The sequence below is a fragment of the Dipteris shenzhenensis genome, chromosome 20, assembly GCF_047967505.1.
Source record: "Dipteris shenzhenensis isolate YYH24624 ecotype China chromosome 20, Dip_SZ_1.0, whole genome shotgun sequence".
In the NCBI taxonomy this organism is placed as follows: domain Eukaryota; kingdom Viridiplantae; phylum Streptophyta; class Polypodiopsida; order Gleicheniales; family Dipteridaceae; genus Dipteris; species Dipteris shenzhenensis.
In genome coordinates, this window is record NC_141615.1 from 48,763,626 (window position 1) to 48,780,900 (window position 17,275).

At 41.2% G+C, this 17,275-nt stretch overlaps 1 protein-coding gene and 1 long non-coding RNA gene across 2 annotated transcripts; both read right to left on the reverse strand.

Moving 5' to 3' along the window:
• Positions 1-5,416: 5,416 nt before the first annotated feature.
• On the reverse strand, positions 5,417-6,219 carry LOC147889778 (uncharacterized). Its single transcript, XM_087391311.1, has 3 exons — positions 6,115-6,219; positions 5,698-5,875; positions 5,417-5,547 (listed from the first exon to the last, which is right to left on the reverse strand). The coding sequence occupies exons 1-3, from the start codon at positions 6,217-6,219 to the stop codon at positions 5,417-5,419; spliced, it is 414 nt and encodes a 137-aa protein (XP_087247437.1).
• A 444-nt stretch (positions 6,220-6,663) lies between these two features.
• Positions 6,664-7,008, reverse strand: LOC147889779 (uncharacterized). The gene is made up of 3 exons (XR_015542890.1): positions 6,953-7,008; positions 6,807-6,860; positions 6,664-6,723 (listed from the first exon to the last, which is right to left on the reverse strand). It is a non-coding gene; the product is annotated as an uncharacterized LOC147889779 (long non-coding RNA).
• Between the last annotated feature and the right edge of the window lie 10,267 nt (positions 7,009-17,275).

Sequence of the window (17,275 nt, forward strand, 5' to 3'; positions counted from 1 at the left end):
ATTAATTTTGAAGCAGTCCTTTGAAAGGTGATTTGTCTTTCCACAGTGATTGCAAGGAGTATACTTGCCCTTCTGGACTTTTACAGCATAAGCAGTGTCATTGCCTTTCCTGAGCTCCATATGCCTTTCTTCTTCTTGGAGAGTAGAGATAATACCTTCAAGATTAGGATTAGGAAGATTTTTCAAAGTGGTAACTATGTGATCATAATCTTCAGGCATGCTCTTAAGTAGCACTGCCATAGCATCATCTGGAGAAATAGGAGAGTTGATAGAAGCTAATTGAGTCATAAGACTCCGCATATAGTTGACATGAGCTGCTAAAGTAGTACCACTAGTCATCTTCAATTCAAAGAAAGAGATTTTAAGTGATAGTTTAGAGATGTGAGAGCTAGCACCAAAAATCATGTCAAGCTTCTGCCGAGCTTCCGAAGGAGACTCCAAGTCACAGAGATATGGTGTATATAATCATCTCCTAAAGCAAGAGCAATGATACCATATGCTTTTTCTTCTCTAGCTGGATCCCTTGCCGGTCGTGTCGAAGTTGAGGATTCTCCAGCATTGGAGGTCGTAGAAGAAGCGGTAGGAGTAGGTTTGACAAGTCCCCATAAGTTCTCCCTCATCAATGCAAATTTCACCTTCATCTGCCATGTATGGAAGCCCTTTCCATTGAACTTTTCTAGATTCAATAGGGTAGCCATGAGAGGGTCTAACCCAGATATTGGGCAGTGTCTATCTCTCTTACAAGGCAAAAAAAAAAAAAAACTGAAAGACTTCCAAAATATGAGCACTTGATGTAGCAAAGACTAGTGACCAATATTCAAACAATGATGCTTCTTCTTACATGCTTCACAGAGGTGGCTTAAAATGAGAACTTTCCAATCAAAACCAGGTCTAGTAATTCAAAACAAAACTGAAGCCACATTTGTACTGAAGTTATTGAAAGCTTCAAAAGACCAGAAATGCTAGAGTAGCATTTTATGTAGCATCATCTTCAAAAGCTTGTCAAAACTGTCAAAACTTAAGAGCTGAACTTGGAGGGCTTATAGCTCCCTCTTCAAAGCAAAAGAAGGGGCTTACTGAGGCAAAAGAAAGCTGGTATACCACAGTAGATCCTCTGGGAAGAAGAGGCGCAAAAACGTGTCAGGTCGCCTTCTCTTCCTTCTACAAAGTCGACTGGTTTTTCTCTGTTTTCTCCTTCAATATGCAGCCATTGCTGCTCAGATTTCAGCACAAGGTAGCCCAAGGATGGAGAAGCTTCCCCTGAAAGGAATTAGAGAAAGAAGGAGCAGGCGCAGAGAAAACGCAGGAAGAGAAATCGACAAAAACCGTGTAATGGCGACCAGCAGAGATGGATGTTCTTCAATTCCTTGCAACCGGAAGTTCGCCCCTTCAAGGTGGATCCCCAGCAGGAAGGGCGTGGGAAATGGTTGAGAACCTGAGGAGAACAGGCTTAAGCAAATTTTGGGAAGAAGAGGGAGAGATGGTGAAGAAGAAGAAGAAGAAGATGATGATGATGTGGCAGAAATGGGCTCAAGGGGGATCAAATGGCTCTGATACCATGTTGGAAAACTGAAGGAAAAGAGTAGAGTGGACACAAACTCAGAATACTTGCATTACTTCCATTGTAGAATGAAGAAGAATGAGGTCCTTAAGTAGGCACCTCATACATGCTCACTGACATCACTGATGACCTCAGAGCTCCACAATCATCTCCTCAATCTGCTCCTAGATTCTCTCAATCATCCTATGTGGCTCTCCACCACCTAACTGTGCTTGTGGGCACCTAACTGTGCCTCTAGCACTCACACATAGAAACATAAGGTGTGCCTGAGGCATACACCTTGAGATATCCCAACAGTCCTTCCACGTGGCGCATACCAAATCAGTTGGAGACCAAATCTTGCGTGGATGTACGTCTAGGGTAGCCTAAGAGCCATGTGAAGTTTCATCCCCAACAGATAAGTCCACGTGCATATTTCATTAGTATGTGTGCCATTTTTCATACGTAGTCGTGCTAGTAGGGATTGTAAAAATGTACGCAGCTATCCTTCCACGTGGCACATACCAAATCAGTTGGGCACCAAATCTTGCGTGGATGTACGTCTACAGTAGCCTAAGAGCCGCGCAAAGTTTAATCTCCAACAGATAAGTCCACATGCATATTTGGTTAGTACGTGCGCCATTTTTCACACGTAGTCGTGCTAGTAGGGATTGTAAAAATGTACGCATTACACCTTCCATGTGGCGCATACCAAATAAGTTGGAGACCAAATCTTGCGTGGATGTATGTCTAGGGTGGCCTAAGAGTCGTGCGAAGTTTCATTTCCAACAGATAAGTCCACACGCGTATTTCGTTAGTACATGCGCCATAGCTTTGCTGCAGTCGTGCTAGTAGGGATTGTAAAAATGTACGCATTGTACCTTCCACGTGGCGCATACCAAATCAGTTCAGACCAAATCTCGCGTGGATGTATGTCTAGGGTGGCCTAAGAGTCGTGCAAAGTTTCATCCCCAACAAGTAAGTCCACATGCATATTTCGTTAGTACATGCGCGAATTTTCTTAGTCACGTTTTTAAAATGTCCTAAAGCACAAAACAAATTACAACAATACTACTAATAAACAATTTTTTGTTTTACAAACACAACAAATTCCATTGAGAAGACATCGGACATCATGTAAAAAATAGAATCTAATACAATGATGTGTATGAACGTGTATACAGCCATCATAGTGAAATACAAAATATGAGTCCATGAAAATTACAATGGTACGGTAACACAGTGAGCCTATACATATTGAATACAAAAAAGTGTAATCAACTAGTGATACCCAATAAAAATCAATCTGATCAATTGATGATCCCAAAAAATATGATATGTAATGTGCTACTCCTCAGGATCAGCTCTCATGCCAATAGTTGCAAGTATGCTCTCGTGATTCGCCACTGCAAGGCGCCATCGTGGAGTGGACGTCGCCTTGCGAGTGCGAACACGACTCAAAGTAATCTTGATCCCAACAACAAGATGAGAATACATGTATGCCTCCTAATCAGCCATGTACTCCTGGAACTGAATATAGCGACCACGCCTCTGTATCTACTGAAAATAGTGGCCACCTATGATCATGCTATGAGCATTGAAGTGCATCCCATGCCCATCCACTGTATCCTCATTCAGCACACTCTTCAACATAGAGCATCGCAACAAGTAATAATCCACACCCTCCTCATTGCCCTCCGAAGCAATAACCGCGAAGATATCACCAATACGCAAAATATCTGTAAGCTGGTCATAATCTCTAGAGGAACTGAATCCCGCATCCTGATCATCATGTACCTCCTCCCAAGGCTAGAAGGGAGAAAGCACTCACCATACCCATGGATCGGCCCATGGTATCATGGAGCACCCTCCCCAATCATCATCAATGCATGCAGAGCAAAAACATGCAAACCGTCGAGAAAAGATCGCGGGGTGAGACTCACCTACGCTCCTAATGGAATGGAAATCAAGAGTGCCAGGCACAGAACGACAATCAAAAGGCCTAGACCGATCAAGACTCCCAATGTCCACGCACCAAAAATACCGGCTCACCACCCTATCATCACGCGACTGAAACGAGGAGGTAGCACTAGTGGATAAGTGCTGCCTGCACCACCGCACCACATCATGTGCATCCTTGAAGCGATCGGCACTGTGACGCAACTGGTATCGATGCAAAGCACGCTTCACGCAAGCACTTGCACCATCGTGCTCTCCCTTACCGTGCCCTGTCTCGAAGTAGCTCCATGTAATCGGAATGCCTATCTCACGGTGCCATCTGCAAAACTAATAAAACTGTCTAGCGGATTTGAACTGACCATCGCAACCGTCTGACCAGATCCAGCACCGCTGCCATGTGACACCATGATCCCTCAAGAAACTATCATGCAAAGTGAAGCAATGCTGCACAAAATGGGCATCATGCGATCGATCATCACTAATGTAGGAGTGATACTCTCGCACAATGACGCATGAGTCCATGGTGCTATCAATGCCATCCACATGAGCCTGTGCATGACGATAGCTAATGTGCACAAATATAGCAACCTGCAATATGGGAGGTAGTCGATAGAGCGAGCAAGAAAAAGCGAGCGGGCCCAAAAAAGCGAGCGATCTTTTCCACAATCCCTTATAGAGGTAGCCAACATAGCTTTGTGAAATCCACTATTTGGGAAGAATCTCCAAAATGAAACTTAACCTACTTTCCATATTTGGGAGAGTAAAGCAAGTTGATAATATATTATAATTATCTTGATAATGTAACTTGGACTTGGTAGCACAGGAGAGACTAAAGCAACTAAGACTTTTCCAACAACTCAATTCTCATATACTTTAGTGAGTCTATTGACGATGACTTGCACAATTTATTAATATTTCATAGTCCCTCATATGGCTGCAAGTTGTATATTCATGCCTATGAGTCTCACTATATATGCATGTCAAAAGCTTTTATTGATTTGCTTTCTCTTCATCAAGATCCTAGGTATTCATTTGCCTCATATAAAGTTGCAAACATATCTCACACCTTTTTTAATGTTTTCATTGTATTTTAACTATCCAAGCACAACATCTTGTACATTTTGCATTCTCAAATGGTAATTGTATTTGTCCTTCCTATCCCATTTAAATTGTGCATGTGAAATACAATGTGTCTATGAAATACATGTTTCTTGAAGTTGACATGATTTGGGTGTCAAATGACCTGTGTACAAACCCGAGGTCAAAAAGTGATGTTTTGGACTAATAGTACAAGAAAAGATACAAAATTGATTAGAATTATCTCAATAATGTAACTTCCAATATGTGTCATTAGTAATCAAAAGAAAGTGGAGTGTCACTTCAAAACGTGGGGTTGCCACATACACAACAATTCTTCTGCATTCAAAATGGGTTTTATTTTCCTACAATCAAAACATCCACATTGCTTGAAATTATACTTAATAACATTAATACCACTTCACCCATATGTGGGAGAACCCAAGTATCATTTGAAAGCATAGGATTGCATAATACATAGAGAAATATTACCACATTACTGTTAGCTCACCCCAAAGAGCAATATTACCATATTCAAAATGGGACTTCTTCTCACAAGTATCACCAAGCTCTCATCAAAATGGTCTTTTAAACCATATTCTACTCCTCTTGACACTCATCATCAACAAAGTAAATGCGAGCTCGTGGCCTATCTGAATGCCTCTCATCATATCTTCTTTCAGTTGACATGAATCTTGCCATTTCTTCTGCATAGCATGGTAACAAACTACAATCAAACATACATTTGAAATCATAGTAAGTCAAAACGTTAAAGACACAATAACAACAATCCAAAAATATCCAAATGTCATCAAAGAAAGATCTAAGTTCAGTACCATACTAATCATCATATGGATTTGTGATGGGATCCACTCTATCTTCATCCCCATCGCCATCATGCTCTGACCTCACCCGTTTCCCGAAATGGTCTGCTACAAGTGGCTCAACAATGGTAGCCATAATACTGCTATCTGAATCAAAAGAAAAACAAGGTCTACCAGTAGCCTGACAAGCACGCATGAGAGGAGCTGTGCCACAACCCATCTCTAAAACCAATCCTCCTGGAACACATAAGAGAGACAAAAGGCACCCAACAAAGTAGCAACATCGCTCAAGTCCACCTCGAGCCATCTGAGAAGACATAGGCACTATTGTCCTCTCACTGAGAGGCACATAGTGAGTCCATAAATCAGATAGCGGATCAATGGAAAGGTTTTGAAATAGTGGAACACTCTCTTCCAAATAAATTGATGGAGTCTTCTTAGCTCTACGTACTAGAGCCAACATAGATGATTGCATCTGTGAATCATGCATAGAGAACCACATACCAAAGAATGACCTTAGCCAACAAGTATCATAGCATGAAAGACTACATGTGACCACACATATGGAACACAAATGAAATATATGATTTTACCATCAAAACCCAGCATGCATACTACATGTAACATGGCATCTATCAATCCCACATAAAGAAACACATTAAAAATTTCATGAATGTAGCATTACAACACACCATGCATGGAATTGTAGCATACCTTAAGAGTTATACCATGGTATTTACAGTATCCATGTGGAAGCTTATCATGAATGACTACAGGTCTGACAACTTCCAAGCCTTGAACAAATGCAAAGCGCTCCATCCACGAAATACAGTGTCCTACAATCAAATGACACTATCTCATACAAGAAAAATGAGAATAGAGGACATATAACAACAATAGTGCTAGATTTTAAACCTTACCTGCCATAGGACATATAACTGCCAGCCAACCACTATCTGATAATGAAGCTGCTGCAACAGCAAGCCCATAACGCACATGGTCCTCTAATAAGAGGTTCCAAACTGGGATGGGTTCTCTCTCATCAACCAGTGGGAAAGTCAACCAATATAAAATCCGCAGCCCACTTAATCTTCTTACCCACCCGCATGTAGTCTCGATCAGGGCTAACTACATTCATGAAAAACTCATGCAAAATAGTATACTTTTCATTTTTCTTGGACTGTGAAAAGTCCATGCCCATGGTTATGTAATCACCCACCATACAAGCATATAATGGAGTGATACCTCGAGTCGATAGACTATCCGGTGACTGTGCCTTATGAAATACATAATGTTGTACTAACTTTGTGATAGATTGTGAACCTACATGGAAAATTTATATCAAACACAACCAAAGGAAATTTTGAAACACCGATAGCAAGAACAAAAATAAACTAGAACCTTACTTGCATGCTCCATTTGATCCTTATCTTGCCTTGGTGGACTAGATGGCTCCTCATCTAAATGGATAGGAAAGAATAACATTAGTATACTATTCCAAACCCTCATCACAAACAACATTAGAAGCTCAACATGTATGTATATTTCTTACCTTTCTTTTGAGCTTGTTCTTGTTTTTGTGCTTGTGTTTTTGTTTTTCTAGAGCTTCCGCCCATTTTATCCTTACTTTCTTCAATGTCCTTAGATGAGGCATATTTCTTGTGAAAGTCTCTCTCACGCACCAAGACTTGTCCCTTGGGGAAGTCTATCCACCAAGGACAATTTGCAAGTTCCCATTGAGAGTGATTGTGCATGCCAGGAGGATACATACAAGCAGCATGACCAATTTCCACCCAACTCTTGCACAAATTTGGAATCTCTAAGATCTTTCTTTCTCTTGCCAAATGAGCAAGATACCTACAAATCAACAATCACTAATTATTTGGACCTCCTATATAAAGAAAGGTTCACAAAAAAATTGAGACAAATAAAAATGATTGTCAAGTTCAATGTTGTTATAAGCTTCACAAAACAAATAGAAAAGCACCATCATTAAAACTAAAAGGGACCAACCTGTAGACAACCCTGTGAGCGGCCATGTCCAACTCAGAGAGACCATCTGCTTTCTTTCCTCCCTTACTCTCAATCTTTGAATCCTTTGATCGTAGAGCTAAGAACAAATGCTTTCTTCCTTCTAATTTTATGTCCTCCATGTACTGTTGCATTGTGTAATCTTTTGGTGTCTCTAAAGGAACGCCCATCGTTGTTACAACCCTCAAGTCATCAAGAACTTTCAAAGCCTGGGTCTCTACTTTCTCAAGAAATATCTCTCTATTAATCCATCTACACAAGTGAAAAACAAAGTATTCACACAATTAAGACTTATGGCACTTCTATAATACATACAAACACTGCAAAATAAGTTTATTTATGAAAGGAACAACTCACCCTCTATACTCCACATCCCCCACAGGCATGAAATACATATCCCTCATTGGTTTGGTAGCCTCCAACAAGGAAAGAAAAATGATTTTTTTCTCCAATCTCAAATCAGACTTTGCTATGAGTTGCAGCTTCTCCAAAGTTACACAAGAGTCCAGACCATCAAATCGCAAGGCAAATAACTTTTCCAACCAGGCCTCACCCAAGCCTGGATCTATGCAATTCAAAACCTATCCAAGCATTGCATGTTAGATGCATAAAATGATTAAAAAATGTAACAACAAGAAGAATTAAACTCTCACCTTTCCCATCCTGTCAGCAATTCTCTTTTGAATCAGGACACGTTGCTTTCCTTCAACTTCTGTTCTTTGGTCTATAGGCATCTTTGTGGATATCTTATCAATTGCTTTTTTAAGCTCTGTATTGTACTCAACCTACACAAAAGATTTCCTTTTATAGAAAGAAAAGGAATGAAAGAGAATAAGCACCAAGAGAAGTGTAGCATTAAACCTGAAAGACCAATCTTGCAAGATAGCCTCTTGTCAATGGAAACCAGGGTCTTTTTCCTTTACTCTCATGAGCCCTCCAGTTCTCTATGGATTTCACTTCATTAGGAGACAATGATTTCATAAATATCGTAGGATCACACTCACAAATGTTGTGTGCATTTATAAGTGTGTCTCGGAGGCTAGGTTTGACGATGGCATGCTCATTCATACTACAAGATACATCAAAAGATTAGTTCGTTTGTACAAAATAAAAATAATGAAGATAAAGAATTATACAAGACAAAATAATGGAAGAAAAAAAGGTATCAAAGTACTTACAAATTCATGCGCTGTAGGCCAGCCAATAGAGCAATCTCACTTATTTTTCTAGGATCAATTATTGTGCAAACCACTCTTATGTGTCGTTTTTTGTTTGTAGGAAAGATATCCTTTATAACACTCATCCAAGCAGTAGTCCTATGATTTCCCTCCCAAACAAAAAACATCCTGCTTGACATAAATTTAAATTCATGACTTGATAGCAAGTCATTCTCAAACTCTTCATCAACATCTCTCCAAGTGGGAGACCACCTCTCCATCATATCATCTGTCACTACTACCTCCTCTCCATCACTTTTGCAAACGGACACTATGAAAGATCCTTTCTCTGGAAGGTAGCCCTCCACTTGGAATGCACTTTTTAATGAAGACACATCATCACGCAGTCCTCGTACTCGTGCATAGGGGATCAATCTACATAATGGAATGCGAGGACAATGATCTGAATCAAGCATCCTGCATTTTCCAATCACATCACCTCCTCCTTCCACTTGCACTTCAGTGTCATCCAATTCAACCTCCTCCAATCTTGGTCCTTCATCTTTTGGTGCAGAGGATGTATCAGGCTCAGAACCTGCTGCACTCCCTGGTTCTTCTGTCCCACCTACTGATGATTGGGCAGGGGGATCTATTTTTTTTCCTCTTGCTAACTTTGGAGGCAGAGCCTCTTGAGGCTTTTTACCTTTCCTTCCTGTCATCCTGAAATGAAATACAAAAATAACACCTTTTCATACACTGGTCACATATGAAATGAGATTGCAAGACAATGAAAATCTAATCCAAGAGCAAATATAGTATAGCAAACTATAGAAAAAATCTCTTGTTCACGGCACATGTTATTCTTCTCCAAAACATTCTATGAAGATCAAGAGTTCAATGTGAGCACAACTGTTAAATTTTTTAAACACTAACCAGATACATGTTTACACTATCATTTTGAACACATGCATTTAGGGTCTAGTTTATCTTAGAGCCAACAGTCAAACTCCTATACTATTTTAGATACATAGAGCTAACAGTCAAAGTAATATACTATTATTGATACATAGAGCTAACATTCAAACTCCTATACATAGATGCGTATAAAGAAATATCTAAACATATTTATTTATCTTTATACACATGTCTTTATTTATCTTTAAACACATCTGTTTTCACATATTTATGCATATGTATGCATATCCTTTTCTATGTACAAATAAAAAAACACATGTAAATAGTTTTACGTATGCATGTATAAACTTATCTATGTATGAATTTATATCTGCATATATATACATAACCTCTCAAACTCTCAACCCCATATAGCACTCATTTGCTAATGGAAGAGACTACATCTTCCATGCATATGTTTACATTTATGTACAACAGACTTCCATATATACATCTTGACATTTTCATACATGACATATGGACACAAATAAATATACAATAAATGTATAACACACAAACATGTATATGAATACTTAAGCATGTCTATTTATATACATGTATTGTGTAATACATGTACATGTGGAGATCTTTTGGGGGATTTCTCCCAATATTCCACAAACTCTCACCCCCTTCCATAGAGGACTTTCCTCAATCAAGGAGTTCCTCCTTTAACTTGAGGCATAATTCAAGAATGCAGATTAAAAGCAAAAGCATACAATGTGTTGGCATAATCATCCTTGTGGTCAAAATAACTTGCAGAATTGAAAGCTACATAGATGACATTTATTACGACCTCATATCTACTTCACTCTTCCTCTTTGAGATCTTATATCCAATGAGCATTCATATTAATAAAAATCTTAAAATGTATAGGTTGAATGCAACTGTGAAAGCACACATTAGTAGTGTGCATTTTAGTGCTATTTCTACCAAAATGGACAGCGCGTCAACACGTTGTCCATTTTGGTGAAAAGGGCATATAAAATGCTACCCCAATACAAGGCCACTATTGAGCAAGACTTGACACAAGATGGCTTGACATAGTAACTCAGGGATCTGGAAGCTATTTTTATTTTCAAGTCACCATGCAGGTCGAGTGTGGCAGCATTCTTGATCCCAATAACCAATCTTATTGTAGGAAGACTGTTGCAAGTGTGAGAGCATGTCAGTGTCCTAAATTGTAAAGATCTTTCTACCAAAAAAGACAGCGCGTTGACGCGCTGTCCATTTTGAAGCAAAAGACATCTAAATGCCACCCCACTGAAATTCTATTATGAAGCATAAAAGAGGCCAATTTTGATGCTTGGGATACCGAAATAGACAGCGCGTTGACACGCTGTCCATTTTGAAGCAAAAAACATCTAAATGCCACCCCACTGAAATTCTATTATGAAGCATAAAAGAGGCCAATTTTGATGCTTGGGATACCGAAATAGACAGCGCGTTGACACGCTGTCCATTTTGAAGCAAAAAACATCTAAATGCCACCCCACTGAAATTCTATTATGAAGCATAAAAGAGGCCAATTTTGATGCTTGGGATACCGAAATAGACAGCGCGTTGACGCGCTGTCCATTTTGGTATCACAAGCATCAAAATTTCCTTCTTTACTCAAATATGAAGGTGGTACATGAAAGATACAATGGAGGATTTTAGATGTCCTTTTCCATTGAAATGGACAGCGCGTCAAATGCTTCTAACGTCATGGCTCTTCCAAATGCTTAAGGACTCACTAGAGAGGTCTTGGAAGATTAAAAAATTGGAGGATGAGGATGTGAGGAGAAGAAGGATTCACAATTTCGAAATCAATTTGAGGTGTATAGACAAAAATTGATGAAAGTTTTTTAAGTTTTTAGTATACCCCCAATGCTTTTTAGTATAGCTCCTCTGACATGATTTTGATCTACTTTCCATGAGAAAGGGCAGCGCTTGACGCGCTGCCCTTTCTCATGGAAAGTAGATCAAAATCATTGGGCCATTTTGATCTACTTTCCATGAGAAAGGGCAGCGCGTCAACGCGCTGCCCTTTCTCATGGAAAGTAGATTAAAAAAAGGAGTGTAGCTTGGCTAATTTTTCATACGAAGCTTGGAAACAAAAGCGTGGGAGAGGGAGCATGTACCTTGGCGGAGGAGATGGAGAAGATGGGAGTGCACGAGACCTTTCGTGAGGAGGTGAGTTGAGCGTGGAAGGTGGAGGCGACGTTGGAAGGAAGGTGGAGCGTGGAAGGAGAAGGCGGCTACTCCAACTACCACACTGGGAGGAAGGTTGGAGCGTGGAAGGAGAAGGTGGAGCGTGGAAGGAGAAGAGAGGGGGCCAAAGAAAGCTTGAGGAGGGCCGAGGAAGCGAAGAGGGAGTGAGAGTCGTGGAAGAGGAGGAAGAGGCGATGAGGAGGGAGAGGCGCGTCGTGGAAGAGGGAGTGCAGGTCGTGGAAGAGGAGGCGAGCTCGTGGAAGTGGAGGTGGAAGAGAAGCGATGGCGAAGGAGCGAGCGATGGGGAAGGCAGAAGGATGGTCTATAGCAGAAGGCAGAAGGCAGAAGGAGCGTAGGCAGAAGGCAGAAGGTAGAAGGAGCGAAGGTAGAAGGAGCGTAGGCAGAAGGCAGAAGGCAGAAGGTAGAAGGAGCGAAGGCGAGCGATGGGAGAAGAGAAGGAGGGAGCGATGGCGAGAAGAGAGCGATGGTTCTTCTCTCAGCGTGAGTGATGGAAGTACGTTTGGGGGAAGACGATAATGAAGAGGCCTGCGAGGGCTGTGAAGAGCGCAATCGCAATCTGTGAGCGACAGGGTAATCAAGCCACAGAAACGTTAAGAACGCCGTCGCCAGCTCATTGATCACATTGCTAGAACGCTCTGTTCCTTCCAGAGCGTCTTTCTTCCATTAAAGCGGTTGTAGTTTGCCTATCATTCACCGGAAAAGATCTTCGCAGTTTACAAGAGTCAAGCAGAATTGATCTTTTGTACATAGCATGTGAATTGTTCCTTCTACCCGATCACTTCTGCTTTTCTGAAAGTGAAGCTTGCAACTCGACATCTCGCCTTCCTTTCTTCAACTTCACGACCTTAGAGCAATGTGGCTACTCGGCTGCATGCCTCGTTCTAGCATTCGGCTTTGCACGTCAATGTGATCAGTGAGCTGGCGATCAAATCTTGCCCGTGTTCTTAACCACTCAAATCTTGACAGAACGAAAGCGAAAGCGCAGAGTTGGCGGCAGAGTGAAGGAGGTGTGATTATGTTCAATCAAAATTCACAGAAGTGATTAGTAACTTCAAACTTGTAACTTCACAGAGGTGGACGAGCATTGTAGATCAATTGGAACGACTGATCAGTGAGAGAAAGAGACGAAGTGGCCGTCATGCGTCTGATGACGAAGTGGCCGTCATGCGGAAACTCCCAAATCTGAAAGACTCGTCATCTGAAAAGATTACGTTCACTTCCTGTTCCACCACAATCAAAATAGTTTATTCAACACCGCATCTTCCGCCAATCTGTTCAACGTAAGGAAAACATCGAACATGACAATATGTAAGGGAAACAGAAAAAGAGCGAGGTGGGCAAAATTTGCGCCATCCTCTTGCCAACGAAAAGACGTTCGATGGACTCTAGCGATAGAAAGTTGCGGCTACAATATTGGAACTGTAACTTATTCTTATTGCGGCTACAATAAGACTCAAGTCCGCAGAGGTATTATCAGATCATGCTGAAAGCATAGGCAGAGGATACAACAAGGAATGCGGGCGTAAAGGCAAAATCGTAAAGGCAGAGGATACAACAAGGATACGTACGCTCTCCTTCTTACGTAACCGGATTTTCTCATCAGTCTACGTGTGCGTGTTTTGGTACATCGCCTTGTCCCTCCACTACGTTGTCACTCCGAAGCTTTTTGAAATATGTATTGTGCATGTTCGCGAGTCTGAAGAACGCTTGCCGCATCTACAAACCTTTGATGATTGCCTACACGAGTAGCTTATCGTTGAACTGGAGTAGGAATAGCTGTGGGATTTACTGCTCTTCAAAAGGAGATTGACGAAAGTTGAGGGAAGTGTTGGAGGGCAAGTTGTATAGACGAAGCAGTAGTGAAGGCAGCTTCGTACTGCAACCTTCAGAAAAGCAGGATACATTGATGGAAACGAACTGTTGAAGTTTTGAGAGCACGAACAACCGGTTTCCAGGCAACCGGTTTCTAGGCAACCGTTTTGAAATTTGGGGAACAACGAAAATCAAGCTTAACATCACCAATTTTCCCGACTTTAGTGGAGTGCTTTGGAGCTCCGAATTCAGAGGCCAATTTTGCGGAGGATGGCGTGGGAACATGTGGTGAAATAGGGAACGCCCTCTCAGTTGTTGTCAGGAATTTTGAATTCACCTTGACGGATATTCTCATTCTGCTGTCCACGCCTTGTTTGCTTTCATTCGTTGTTCTTCCCTCAGATTGTTTCGCCTTCTGCGCCCAACCTTCAGTCGCCCGCTTTCAGATTTAGCTATTGAGTCAAGGAAGGATTTATTACTAAATCTTCACTAAATCTTGACTATACTTGATTCTATTCATATTGACAGAAGGTATCAAGTATTGATTCTGTCCTTAAACATATCCTCTTACCAGATTCGTGTTTGCAAGTTATGGAGCCTTTAATATTCAGATTACCATCTTGTGAAATGATTACCATTTTCATGGATATTATGAACCATGTCATGGAGCCTTTATGAAGATAATTGTGACGGCGTCATCTAACTCGCCACCTTTCAAAGACATAATTTTTTCACATCTTCTCTTCTTTTGTCATCTCGTCCTTCTATCAACATCTTCTCTTCCGCTGCCATGTCCTCTTCTATCAACCTCTTTTCTTCTATTTCCATCTCTTGTGCTCTCGTTTGCTCTTCTGATGCCACCTCTTCTCTGGCAATGTCATTTTTTATCACACTCTTCTACTGGCTACATCTTCTTTTGTAAATCAAGAGCCGCTAGCTATTGTAGAGCTCCGTCTTCTTTTGCGCTTGCAAATTGATGAAATTGTTCTCGTAGTGGGTGGCGCCAATCCTTTAGTGTTCATTTGTGCATCTAAAACATGCCTGCATCTGTGTTCATTCGCTTTGGAGAATCAGAAACATTGTCCATTCGTTACGACACTCCTTTATTGGAGGTCTCCCTAGTAGATCTCAAGGAACACTTTCACCTTGCGGATGAGGAGATTAGTCTACATCAAGAAATCGGAGTGGATGACATTGCCATAGTGCTTCCCTTGGTGGACTTGGAGGACGGTCAAAAAGGGTACAAGATCAATGGAAAACAACATTCAACCTTCAAAGTTGAGGTGATAAGAAGGAAAGATTCTCATAGTGACTTTCAAAATGCTGAAGTGAATAGTGTTATTTCACTTATAGAGAAGATGCCTTTGAATAGTTCTTTGCATGTTGCATTAACTTCTGCAGTTAGAGTTGAGAAGGTTGTTGAACTGCCTAAAACTTATGATGGGTATGTTGTCTTTGAACTCCCCCCTTTGCATGATGGATCTCCAATGTCTGGAATGGAACAAAATGCCGATGGTCATGTATGGACAAAATATTCAACATGTTCACAAGACTTTTTCAATAGAATTGTAAGGATGAGTAGATGTTCTGGATACTTGAGATGCTGTAACATTCATTGTCCTTACCTTGAACGAATGGGAGTTCTGAATGATACACAATGGAAGGGAAAGCTTAGGAAGCCACCTATGCCTGGTCCAATTGATCCAACCTTGGGATCAATTGTCTGCAAGCATTGTTTAGAAATCCCAGAGTGTGTTTATCAATGCAGTGCTATCATATATTATTGCTTTCCTCATGAAAGAGCGAAGACGACAAGATGTGCTGTGCATGTTGGGTTCCATGACCATCCTGTTGAGAAAGGAAAAAGTTGTGCAAAGGAATTTCAAGTGGATGATCTTGTTTCAATGCGTGCTAGGTTAAATGCAAATTCATCTTGCAAAAACATTGAGGTCTCACTTACACAAGACCTTGTGATGGATATGTTGCTTGCAAAGGAGGGGGTTGCTATGGAACCTCTAGATTACCAACAATTTGAAGAGGTTTTGGATACAATCACACCAATGACACAAAGGAGAAGGCTTCAGAGAATAGTGCAGAGTGCAAGATGTGATGCTAGAGGAGGAGATGGTGAAATGGATTCAATACTGGGTTTGAAAAAGAGATGCAGATATCCATATGTGCAAAGTATCTTGTTTCCTGGGCAGTTGCAAGATGAACAACAACCACATATTTTCAAAATGTCGACCATTGGTCCAGGATCAGGGGTTGATTTGGTGAATCGAATGCGGCCAGGAGGTAGCCTTGGATCACAATGGGTGCATTTTGACCACGTCCATCGAGTAAAAGGATGGTCAACTATGGGTGCTCATGTGTATGACCCTTACATAAGGGAACTCTTAACAATAGCTATATGTGAATTCAAGGTGGAAGATACCAATGCACAAGTGCAATTCTGGAAGCTTTTGAATAGTCAGATGGAGAAGAATGGTTTTGAACCACCTCAATTCCGAGGATTCATGGCAGATGGAGCAGGAGCAAATTGGCTTGCTATCCGCACAGTTTACAATGGTGGGCCTGAAAATGTAATGGAGGGTAAAGAAAGGACTTGTGGTTTTCACTGGGAGATGAGCATGGTTGAGCATACCAAAAGTTGCATTAAGCCACAATTTCAGGTGGAGCATAAGGTTCTATGTAGGAAATGGAGGGAGGCAACGACAGCTGCTTCTGCAGATCAATGCAAGAGAACATTGACCTTGTATTGGTCTCCATTGCATGTGAAAGAGGGTGAGTTGCCAGCACTCCACACATGGTTGGCTTGGTGGGATGTTAGAGTCAACCAATGGGGGGGAATGTTTTTGCAGCAAGAGAAAAATTCTGGGTTTGTTCCTACAGTAAATCTTTCGGAGACAAAACACTCTAGCATGAGAGCAGCACATGGGTATGCAAGACACATAACATTGTATGAAGCTTGTGCTGCAGATCTTGCAATAAGTGTCCTTCAGAGTGCTCACTATAATGCCTTTTTGAATGGAAAACACTTGGGTACAGGTCCAAATTTGGATGTTCTACGACAAAGAATACTTGATGGTGGTGGATCTAGTAAAGGAGATAGAAATAGGCTTGTTGATTTGTCACACACTGTGATTGAAGAGGCTGGGTTACACTCTCCAGAGATGGATAGACCGATGATAGAACCGATAAGTATGAGAAGAAAGAGGAGTTCTACATGTTCAACTGTGGTCCATGCACTTGATAGTCATCGCCCTGAATACATCACTGTCACTACAAAGAGAGTGATTGGAAAAAGACGACAACTTGATTTTTTAAATCCTACAAACCAGGTAGTTTGTAGAGAGGCAAACATTCATGATGCCAATTGGGCAATTAGGAGAACTGAAGCACATAGTGTTGTCACATGCTTTGGTTACTTGACAGAAAGTCGTCGGAGACGGTGTGGGGCAATGATCAATGCGCTTGGTAGAAGTGCAAGCAATGGTGTGCCAGCGCCTTGCTTTAAGGGAAGAAGGCAACATTCCAATGGATTGACAGAACAATTTGTTTGGTTTTGTAATAGTACTGTGACCCATACATGGAAGGTGGATAATTCCATTCAAGGTGTTCCTGGAAACTCTCCAGGTGTGTGGAAGGTTGCATGTGGGACGTCAATTACTGTGGATGAGAGGGAGACCCTGGTAAGGGCAGGATTTGTA

Coding starts and splice junctions, on each gene's coding strand:
- LOC147889778 (XM_087391311.1), bottom strand. CDS start 6,219: ATGGAGCGCTTTGCATTTGTTCAAGGCTTGGAAGTTGTCAGACCTGTA. Junction 5,876..6,114: donor ACCATGGTATAACTCTTAAG/GTATGCTACAAT, acceptor CATGATTCACAG/ATGCAATCATCTATGTTGGC. Junction 5,548..5,697: donor GTCTTCTCAGATGGCTCGAG/GTGGACTTGAGC, acceptor CTTTTGATTCAG/ATAGCAGTATTATGGCTACC.